Source organism: Lepisma saccharinum, chromosome 18 (assembly GCF_977018435.1).
Source record: "Lepisma saccharinum chromosome 18, izLepSacc3.1, whole genome shotgun sequence".
In the NCBI taxonomy this organism is placed as follows: domain Eukaryota; kingdom Metazoa; phylum Arthropoda; class Insecta; order Zygentoma; family Lepismatidae; genus Lepisma; species Lepisma saccharinum.
The window spans coordinates 58,951,916-58,963,976 of record NC_139246.1 but is presented as its reverse complement, the minus strand read 5'-3'; the positions used below and the strand labels follow the sequence as shown (position 1 = coordinate 58,963,976).

Genomic DNA, 12,061 nt, shown 5'->3' with positions numbered 1-12,061 from the left:
AAATGCATGTTACTTCTCTCTTCATAAACTTTTGTCTTCTCGTTTAATATCTAAGAAACTAAAAGTTAAAATATACAAAACAGTAATTTTGCCTGTAGTATTATATGGGTGTGAAACTTGGTCCCTTACATTAAAAGAGGAACATAAATTGAGAGTATTTGAAAATAAGATCCTTAGGAAAATCTTTGGACCTAAAAGGGATGAGGAGACAGGTGAGTGGAGAAGGTTACATAATTTAGAACTACATAATTTGTATTCATGTCCAGATATTATTAGAATAATTAAATCAAGAAGACTTAGGTGGGCAGGCCATGTGGCACGAATGGGAGAGGAAAGAGGAGTTTACAAGGTTCTTGTTGGGAAACCTGATGGTAAGAGACCTGTAGGAAGGCCAAGACGAAGATGGAGGGACAACGTTGAGATGGACCTAAAGGAAATCGGTAGGGATGGAAAAGAGTATATAGATCTTGCTCAAGATAGGGACAGATGGAAGGCCTGTGTTGCTGCAGCCATGAACCTTCGGGTTTAAGAAGGCTAGAGAGTTAGTTAGTTAGATCTTAAACCATATCAGGAAGATTACAGTCACTAAATTATGCCATAGAAGCCATGAATGTGACTGATATAGGAAAGTGACATAAAATGCAATCAAGTGTCAAAGATTCTCTGATGCTCAAAAGAAACTCAAGTGGCAAGTGATTCCCAGATTTATTTATCTTGGTGGGAACGTAGTTTGTGCATCTCTGTGCATGCCATAAGCTATTACATACAGCTACTCGGTTGATTTGAATGCTGATTATCTTCCCATTCCTTCAGATATTGATACAACACCTGATCATTTCAACAATCTGACATCACTGTGAAAAACACAGTGTTCTGTTCAAAGTCTTCTAGCTTGGCAGATGAGAATTTCCATTTACAGCTTAAGTGTGAGTCCTCATAGATGACTTGACAGTGTTACCATCTGCACCATTCAAAGTGTATATTATTACTAACGTAATATATATATTATTTTAAATATAAATAGTGAGTAAACGTACAAATCCAAGTTTATATATGCAAATTGGTGAAAAGAAGTAAGCACTTTATTTCTTGTCTAACCTAATTAGAGACCGGATTTTAAAGGGAAGTCCTTTTTTATTTTTCAACACGGATCATGGGATAAATAACAACAGTGTTGATAATTATCTTCCACCAACAAGATTTTATGGTTTTGGCTTCCCTTTTTTTCCTTTTTCAGCCCACATTCCCTTTTTTTCTTTTTTAAAACATTTTCCTTTCTGGTCCCTTTATTGGCTAGTATTTCAGCCTACATTCCTTTCTCCTACCTTTTTAAAAAGCACGTTCGTTCCTTTGTCCCATTATTGACAAGATATCAAATATTTTTACAACTGTATTTTCCCTAAACAAAACATTCAACAATTGTATATTTGGTGCAGTTTAAAGGAAAGAAAGAACAAGCACCTTCTACCTTACTTTCTCTCCGTGAGTGTTGGGAGCATGTTACAGCGATTGTTGAAACAATTCGATCTGGGCTTACGCAGAAACAAATGCATTGTAAGCGGCATGCCTGTTGGATTGAAAGTGTACTTATCTGCTAGATTTAGACTTTTGTTGTTTTTTTAGAATAGTTTTAACTGAACTGTGTGACAGTGACGACAGTATTGAGTGTCAGTGAAATGACGAAGCCAGATACTAGTGGCAGCAAGCTATGGAATGCGGTAAGCCGTTGCAAGGAATATTTCATCGAAATGGATGGTAAGATTATTCGCTGTACTGTACCTTCTAAAAAAGGAAATGAAACGGACTATAGTTTTTATTTTTGCACTCCACTAAAAATATTATTTTAAATGAAAGCACAATATACACCATTCATATATAAAAAGGGATATATTAATATGAAATTTAATGTATCTCTTTTTATATATGAATGGTACATTTTGTGCTTTCATTTAAAATAGTATTTTTAGTGGAGTGCAAAAAACTTAAGTCCTTTTCTCCCTCTTTTTTGGCAATAATTTTCCCTTTTTTTTTTTGCCTTTTTTAGAGGAAAATTTTTCCCTTTAAAATCCAGTCTCTACTAATAAGAATGTGTTCCTTTAACCAGAAATCAGAACATTCACTCCAAGTGCAAATTGCTTTGTGCTGTAACAACCTTACACTCAAGATACAAAAAAATGGGAAAATGACATAATCCCCCTTTTAGGCTGAACCCAGCGACTGTGTCCAGGACAACAGTTGTTATTTTCAGAGGCAAAATAAAAGGCGTCAATCAGGATTTTGACTTAATTTGTGCTGGAGTTTAGTACACAGTGATACAAATAGTTTAATAATGCAAGTGAAGATAGCTCTTATAATGAAAAAAAATATTATTGTAGTAAAATACAATGCAGGTTAGAAGCCTAAATAGAAAAGCCCATTTGTGATGAATTGAGTTTTGTTTCCTAATTTTGAAAGGTGGACAGAAAACCAAGAAACCTGAATGCAGCAGAGGCTGCATCACTCCCTTATGCATCAATGACAGCATGGTGTGCCTTAAAAGTGTTTGGAGATATGTGCATTCTGCCAGCAAGAGGGAAGAGAGTTCTTGTTTTGGGTGGTTCTGGAGGAGTTGGAAACATTGCTATCCAATTACTCAAGGCTTGGGGTGCTGAGGTTTGTAATTGACTAAATATTTTCCCTACAATCAGTTCTTTCATTATATATTTTGCATAATGTCTGATAAGAAAGGATGAGTATTTTGTTCAGTACTTAAATTGATTGTGCAATTAGAATCAATTATCTGTAATTTATATAAAGTGTTAAAGATTAAATTCATCATAGTCACGTAAATTTTCTATGTTTATGAATATTTTGTATGTAAAACTGTTGTTTTTGATTTGCTTGAATTTTTCCAGTTATATTTTTTAGTGTTATCCTTAGCATAGGGTGTCCCAACAAGAATGCCAGATTTGAATTGCTCCATTGTCTTGGTGTTTGTTGAGGATGGAAATGCCACGACAGTGAATGGAGAACGTTACCGCAGGTTATGAAATGGTTGTGGTCTTATTTGAATGTCGTAACTATTGAACACTTGTGGTTCCAGCAGGATGGTGCTACCTGCCACACTTCTCACAAGACGATTGCCTTGCTGCATGACAAATTTTTGGGCCGAGTTCTTTCATGCAGCGTCAACCAGAACTGGCCAGCGAGGTCATGTGACCTGACAACATACGAGACTCTACTTTGGGGATATGTGAAATCGTATGTTTATGAAAACAATCCCCGAACCCTACCAGAACTTGAGGAGAAAATTCAATGTGTCATCAGCCAAATCTGGGAGCAAGTCTGTGTAAGAGTCTTCAGAGCAAGTCGTGGGGCACATAAAGCAGATATTGTTTTTCAAACTTAACTGGCAACATGGACCCATTGTAATGATATGCAATTTCATGAAAATAAAATAATATATTCACATTATTAAATCCGACATTCTTATTGGGACACCCATTACATATCGAAAAGAAACTTATCAAATAAAATAACTGTAGGCTGTGTTTATAAGGAAACATAAATGCCAACAAAACTGCATTGTTTTATAGATACAGAAAAATAATTGATCTTATAGTCTTGAAACACAGGGTTTTGATTTCATCAAAGTCTTACTAATAAAATGCACCTGCTCTGATATTCTGAGAAAGGTTTTCTACTAGAGTACTGCATTGAGTCACTTTCGCTCGCTCAAACTCGATCGAGTTTCCCACGCTCGAGCATGATTTGCTCGAATATATAGAATATCAAATATCATTTCAATCGTACAAATATGTATAAAATTAGTGCTGGTAGTTTCAGCCCATAATCATCTATTCATTTTCATATATTGCTATGTATTGGTCAGATACACTAAATTACATTTTAACATTGAGATGATGACTATGCAGGCGCGTCGCGTGATAATGTTCGCATGAGCACGTGAACACTCATGTATATGTTTTAAATTACGTACATATTAAATGCACACACACACACATATATTTAATTGAAAAAAATACTTTTTTGATGTTCGAATATATACACACAATTTACTCGGAGTTGACGTCTTTCACGTCTGATAACTTTTTTAGATAGTTGGTAACACTGACTCCTGTGTTTCACGGTTGCGATGAACACAATTGCTGTGTTGTGTGTTGTGAACTGGCAGCTAACGGGCTGTTGGCCACTATACCGCAGAAGTGTTCACTGGTCTGTGCGAACATATGGTGCTGGGAGCCCGGATTCAAGCGGCAATACTTCTTGCATTCGGCACCAGAGTGCAGCATATACATGGAATGCCTAGGGGGACTCGAGACGGTCTGCACTACATAGTTGCAAACTTTAGTGTGAAGTCGCTAAACCTGGCGGATTTTAAATTCCAGTGGGCGCTAAAGTTCACGGAATAGTGACGAGCGACTTTTCTTTAGAAACTAGTCTGCAGAAGTTACATATCTTTCAAGGTTTATATGATTTGCGCATGTGCGGCTAAGGGCCATTCAGACTGTGCAACTTTTTTTTAGTAATCGACGTTTTTAATGCAAAAAAAAAAGAAGAACTCTCACCGAATTAAATTGCAAAGGAAAGTGCCGACTACATTTACATCAATTGAACGCTCATTTTTCTGGTAACTATACTCAGAATAGTATGGAGTCCTAGGCCTAAATAGCTGTTACCGTAAAAAAATTTAATTGATGTTAGTAAATTATTTTTACTATTCTCTACGTTATAGGAATATGCTTATTGTGAAGAACAAAATATAACTTTCAGAATACTAGAGATGCATTTTTGCTACACATAATATTTTCTTCTTTGAAGTTAGAAAGTTAAAATGAAATATGCATAAATTCTCATTTGAAATTAAGTATTTTTTTTAATGTACATATAAACGCACAAACATTGAAATTTAATTTATTGGTTGGAATAAACCTGATGTAAGTTGTTCTTTACAGTACTTTTTAAAAATATATTTTGCATTTTTCACCTGTAAATTTGATTCAGCAACTTTTAGCGCATGTTGAAGATTTAGCAACTTCTGCGTTTCAGTTGTTGGCAACACTGTTGCTGTGGGAGACCTGCAAGGGACACGTTATTTTTGGAAAGGTCAAGTTCCCTTCCTTTTGCGGGGCAATAAAAAAGCCTATGCTCTTTGGCGGCAACCGGCAAAACACGGTTAGAGTGGTGTCGACTGTTGGAGAGCGCGATATCTATTGGCAAGCGGTTGGGTGACCTTATGTGCATTGGCTTTCAGACGTGCGTGCGTGTGTGTGTGTGTGTGTAGTGTAGTGTTGTGTTTTGTACACTATGAATACTGTTAAGAGTTTGAAAGAAACTCCATTTTCGCGAATGAGCGAAGCAGAACGAACTGAAGTAAAAAGGATGGGCCCTCACCAGCCGGACCTCTACATTGTACAAGAGGTAGAATACAAGTAAAATTCACCACAGTGGTTGCAACAGAAATTACTAAAGAAACTGTATCCTCTATAAAGGCAAGTGACAGCATAATGTAGAATTTAGTTTCTCTTGATATCATTATTAAGTGCATTGTGCGTCGGTGTGTGGCGTTCAATTACTCGACCCACAGTGAGAATTTTATTTTTTTCTGTGTAATATCTAGAGCTCAATTATAGGCTTCGGCCGGTTATCCTTCAGGAGGGAGTTCATGTGCAAATGTATAATTGAAAGTGCATATTTAGAGTGTGTTCTTTGGCCACTTATTCGGACAAATCAGTAAGTAGTCTTGTTTGTAATAGATACATTTAAAAAAATATTTTAATATATCTAAAAGAGAATTGTTATTCTTTTTTCATCGGACAGTTCTTGTAATTGAACAATTCACTCGAAGCTTGGATGGGCAAAGGACACATTCTGGGCGTTTGTTACCATTTGCACATAGCTATACAAAAAGACTGCCTCTGGAACGATTAGTTTCGTGCAATGCATAAGATCAAGGATGGTAAATATGTTTGATTGATTTTTTTGGTGTTTTAAGTCCAATTTATGCTCAGTAAGACTAATCGGGACTGGACCTACAGTTTTAAGTGGGATTCGAATAACTAAGTTCCTCCACGGGTATCGAACCGAGGACCCCTCGATTAGAAGGCAACGACGGGTAAATATGTTAATAATAAGAGTGTGCCGCGGCATCCTGAGGGGCGCAGGGGTGCTGCGAAATGTTCCAATATTTTCACTGAATTGTTAGTCAGTGCTATGGATGTTTCAAATATGTGCTTATTTAGTACATTTTTACATATGAAATGTTTCTGAATTTGAAATACGTGTTTAATTTTTAACTTAAGGCATGCAATCTTACAAGTAACTGACTGATGCAAGTGTTAGAGAGGGCTACATTCAGGGCGCCGCGGAAAAATCTTGAAACGCTAAGGGCCCCGTGAAGCAAAGAAATTTGAGAACCCTTGCATTAAATGGTCAAAAATCAATCTCTCTGAACCATGGCAAAATGATGCTAGGAGGGAAAATACGAAACACGACACGAGGGAAGAAGGAACATATGGAATGTCACATTGATCATAAGCATCCCAACCGAGTTATTGTGGGCGGGGCGAGGTCATTCTGTATAATTCCCAAATATCTTACATACAAAATATTTTTTTTCTGGACTGGACGCTTCCTCCCCTCTGTCCCGCTAACGATGCACGTGCTTTCAATGCTGAATGAATGTGGTTGGTTAACATATGGTCGGTGTAATAGAAAGTAGATTGCGAAGTATGGTAGTCTTGCATTGTACATACCTGAGATTGCATGTTATACTAATTAGGTTGCACTAACCATTACTAATTGTAAATTGCGTAATTAAAAGGGTGTTAATTGAATAAAAAAATGTATTACTTCAAATATAGCGTGATTTTTGTGGGAAATAGTTGAAAATAAGTTGAACTGTTATACCTACTTTTTCAATTGAAGATGAAGTTACAAGGGAGAGGAGTAAATCTCCATTGAGTATAAAAAAAATATTGTGAACACCCGTATGTGAACCGCACGCGACGCCACTGTGACTATGTTCACTTGAGTTTCAATTTCACTGCGTCTTTCACTTCATGAAGCATATTTGAAGGCCCACTACTACAGACAAATTACGGTTACACGTGAACTACTGGGCTTCGAGTGTATACCGATCGTTTGCCTGTTTGAGCGTTATTCGCTCAAGCGAAGAAACAGTAAATTCCATCTAACTCACCTGTGCCAACTATTAGACGATCAAGCAAAAAAGCCTTGATGCAGCACTTTGTTTCCCAAATTTCAACTTGAACATGTGGAGCTTCAGTAGAGTATTGTTTAAGTTGAAGTAGGAACAAATGTGGATGGCCTTTCACTGATATACTGTGACTACTGTCATATAATTCTAGACCAGTATAAAGGCACATCTAATTCCATGAAAAATAACTTCTAGTTTTTAAAAATGATGTGATTAAATAATAAGCTAATCAAATGTTGTGTTTTATTTATATTTCATTCACATTTTGAACTGGCACAGTGAAGTGTATTTAAAGCAACAGATTACATTCTTCTTATGTGCAGGTTGTGGCAACATGTAAAACAGATGCTGTACCCCTTGTGGAGTCTCTTGGAGCTGAATGTGTAATTGATTACACACAGCCTCATTCAGAGAGGCGCATAAAGGAAGAAGGAAAGTAAGTAGTGTTTTTTTTACTAGTTGTGAGGGATAGCACAGATTGATTGGTATTGCAAATATAGGCATATTAGTTTATTGATAAATTTGGCAGTAATTTTAGAGATCTAGTATTTCTATAAATAGCCTGTAACATACAATAATTAAGAAGGTGAATGAACCATTCAGGTTGAAAACTGTGGCTATTGATAAAGTCCTTTGTTTATCATATATTTTCAGTACTGTCCTTTATTTATTTATTAATTTGGTCATTTATGAACATTACTAGAAGGATTCCTAATGTTGTTCCACTCATAAAGGTAGATGAATTTTCTACTGAATAAAATTTGTACATGCAGAGAAACGTTAATGGCAAAAAATGACTTGTAAAAGAACTCTGTTTATCTACGTCATTGTATGTACAATCAATAGTAAGCATAGAAAATAAGTTTTTCAAAATGTAAAAGCAGAATTAAATCTGCTAGAGGAATGGAATCGATAAAGGGTGAAGAGGAGGTCATTTTAAAAAAAGAAATACCTCTTTCATTTTTAACATCTTTAAAACATATTTAAGCTCAAAGCCGGCACCTTTAATCTATACACCCTCCAAGTCTCCAACGGTGCTCCTCCCCTGTACTCTTTTGGTTGATTTGGTGTTTCAAGTCCACTTTATGCACAGTAAGGCTAATTGGGACTGGACCTTCAGTTTAAAGTGGAATCCGAACCACTATGTGCCTCCACCGGGTATCGAAGCTGGGACCCCTTGATTACAAGGTGATGACGCTACCACTGCACCATTGGGGAGGCCCTGTACTCTTGGAACCACTTGTCAAGACATCTTCTGACACCACATATTTTATTCTTACTGCAGTATGGGGATAACTTGCAAGGCCCAAATGAGCTTTACACACCAGTGGAATCTTCAGTCTACCTCTGTTCCTGATTACGGGAGAGAAGGTTAAAAATATCTGTCATACTGAAAACAATAACATACAATAATGCCATAATATCGTTTGAGCCATAAAATATTATTAAAGCAAAATCTATGGAAAAGATCAACTTAGCACTGTATTATATGTTTCCATCCCTGTTTGAAAATTAACATTGCGAGAAAACTATTCATTCTAATAGGAAGCACCATGAGGCCAGCCTAATCTTGTATTTTAAAGGCATGCCTGCCATTGAAATTAGACTTTACTGCATGAACTACTTAGGTTGTTATGGGACCGGATAAGTCCTTCACACAGGTGCTTCACTGCATGGCAAAGATTGAGTACCAGTTAGGGATGAAAATTTTCCATAATTATTGTAGAACCTAAATTTGAGTTTTCTTGTATTAAATGTTATTTAACTCTTAAACACTGAGTGCATTTTCAGTGGGGAGCTTAAAATTGCACAGTTTTAAGTCAAAAAATATGTCTTGGTAACTATGAATTCTAGAGTTATAAACTATAAGCTGTTTTTTTTTTTTTTCAGTACAATCTTAAGCTACAAGCCTATGGTCGAAAAAAAACAATTTTCATCTTCAATTAGAAGAAGTAAAAGATAAAAGTTAAAAAAAACAACTATTGTTTTAAAGAAATTTGAACTTCGTCAGGCCCCATGTAGGCAACGCCAAAACTTGAGGATTCAAACAGTGCCTGCATATTCCCCAATACATATTTTATTCTTATGGCAAGAATTGTGCACTTGCTCGTGATACTTTTGGAGAAAAAAATATTTTTCTAATGTAAAAGTTGTTTTTTTTTTGGTGGGAAATTTAAAATTCTGCAAGGTTCCCAATAAAAGTTTATATCTCTGTCACTATGAATGCTAAAGTTACAAATTTTAGCTAGTTTTGTTCAGTACAGATTAGGCTATATATTAATTTACTGAATAGAAGAAGAGGAAAATATCCTATTTTTCTTACAAGATTTGAGCTCCCATCGGCCTTCACATAGGCAATACCGGGACTTTAAGGTTCAAAACATTATCTGCATATTGCTTGATATGTGTTCCATTCTCGTGACAAGAACTGCACACTTACTGCTGATACTTTCAGATGGAAAAATATTCTATTGTAAAAGCCATGTTTTTTTTTTGAGCAGGAAATTCAAAATTTCAATATTTTCTTTTATCTCTGAAACTATGAATGGCAGAGTTAATTTATGTCTAGTTTTCTTCAGTACAAACTAGGCTATAAGCCTATGGCCGAAGAAACCTAATTTTCATTTATAAAGAAGAAGAATAAATGTGAAAGTTTAAAATAAAAAATAAAAAAATAAAAACTTTTTTTTACCCAATTTGAACCTCGTCGGCTCCAAGGAAGGCAACATCAAGACTTGAGGGTTCAAGATGGTACCTGCATTTTACCTGATATGTGTTCCCTTCTTGTCATAAGAATTGTACACTAGCTGTAGATACCTATGGAGGAAAATAATATTCTAATGTAAAAGTCATGCTTGTTTTAGGCAGAAAATTTAAAATTCCCTCAAGTTTTAAAAAATATATCTCTGAAAATATTTGCTATAGTTACAAATTATACCTTGTTTCCTTCAGTACAGACTCGGTTATAAGCTTGTGGTCAAAAAAACAAAATTTTCATTTATCAAGTAGAAGAAGATGATGATAAATGGAAAAAAAATGTGATTTTTTATTTTACGAAATTTGAACTTTGTCAGGTCCCCATGTAAGAAATGCTGGAATGTGAGGATTCAAAATGTACCTGCATATTGCCTGATATATGTCCCATTCTTGTGGCAAGAATTGCGTACTTCCTTGGAGAAAAAAAAAATTCTAATGTAAAAGCTGTGATTTATCAGGGGGGAATTGTTCTCTCCTCAAATATATCCAAATTGAATTGTACTATTTACTAATAGGATTCCTCAAGGCTTGTGTAGCACTCAAAACTTGTATCTCCAACCATTACTTGAGTTGCTGTATGCTCAAAAACATTTTAATGGCGCCCACGGACCACGGAAACGTATAGAGGACATCAAAACAAACAACTTTTCTCAGTAAAATTTTTCTCGTTTGTGCATCGTTTCGGCGCTGCAGTCGTTCAAAAAATACCATTTTGCCGCCTGAATGCTGGCAACCACACACTACATTTGATTGCATTTGTGACGTCATACCCCGTCGTGAAGCGATGCGTTCCAGGGTTGCCAGGAACATACATATTCTGTGAAAAATGGCATAGCGACAATCAGCCACATTATGTACCGTAAAACAAAACGAGAAAACACGTTCTGTGACCTAACAGGAAGTAAACAAACGATATGAAAAATGGTAGAAAGAAAATAGAATTCAAGTGGAAGTAGTCATATCGAATTTTGTCTTAGCTTACATATCAAATATTTGCAAATCTAGTTACCAAGTTGGTATCTACAATTTAGTCTATCCACTTCGTCCTTCTGATACTAGTTGTCTGTGACACACTGAACACATGACAAAATAGAAATGAAAGAACTCAAAATTCAAAAGGTAAGCAACACATAATATAATGTATATTCAGGGTATTATGAGGCAAGTGACAAAAATGGTTGAAAATACAGGGATATAAATAGTAGTAAAACAAACTCTCCGACGACTGGGTTTATTTACGCACCGGATACACATGTAATAGTTTGCAACTCTGAACAGGGCAATATATTCGCTACTGATTCATCATTAGATTGTTACTGGGGTTGTACGTGTTTTAGCCGTAATGTAACAACGTGAACCTCAGATACTTCCGTTATCAGCACAAAAGTACCACAAGGCATCTGGACTCAAACCTGTAGATATTAACCTTGCAATGAGATTTGCAAATACGTATAATTGACATGTAGCTGGGCGTAAACAGCCACATGTAAGTTGTAAGTACAAATAAAATTTATTGTTGTTGATATTTGACATGTAAGCTGAGACAAAATCCGATAATGACACTTCATTTTGAATACGTTTTTTACCATTCCTCATATCGTTGGTTCACTTCCCCCTTTCCCTGAGATGACTGCTGATCTTCTGGCTGGTAGGCTATCATGTTCGGTTTACTGGACCCGTTTCTCGCTTCGTTTTACAGTTAATAATGTGATTGGTAGTTTGTCATTTTTCACAAAATTTGTGTGTTCCTTGCAACACTGCCGTGCACTGTTTCGCCGCAGGAAATGACGTCACAGATACGATCAAATGTTGTGTTGGGTTGCCAGGATGCAGGCAGCAAAGCGGTCTTTTTTGAATGGCTGTAGTGTCGAATCAACGCACCAACGAGAAAAATGTTACTGAGGAAAGTTGTTTGTTTTGATGTCCTCTACACGAATCTGCTCATTGTATGGAACTTATTTCAGCGTTTTCTGATAGCTAACAAATAAGTGGTTCGTTGAGAAAAAAGTTTTTCCCAAATAACAATCACATGTAAGTAACGGGTGGGTCTAAACTTACAAGTGACGATAAAAAATTGCACTCTTA

The 12,061-nt window shown here is 36.0% G+C and overlaps 1 protein-coding gene across 1 annotated transcript in view; it reads left to right on the top strand.

Annotated features, from left to right (window-relative positions):
• The window catches only part of LOC146002123 (NAD(P)H oxidoreductase RTN4IP1, mitochondrial), a 32,102-nt gene that overhangs the window by 8,597 nt on the left and 11,444 nt on the right, over nt 1-12,061 (top strand). Inside the window, exons 3-4 of the mRNA XM_083139842.1 lie at nt 2,455-2,652; nt 7,543-7,655. Of these exons, the coding sequence (XP_082995968.1) occupies nt 2,455-2,652; nt 7,543-7,655 (311 nt within the window). The remainder of the gene's footprint in view (nt 1-2,454; nt 2,653-7,542; nt 7,656-12,061) is intronic.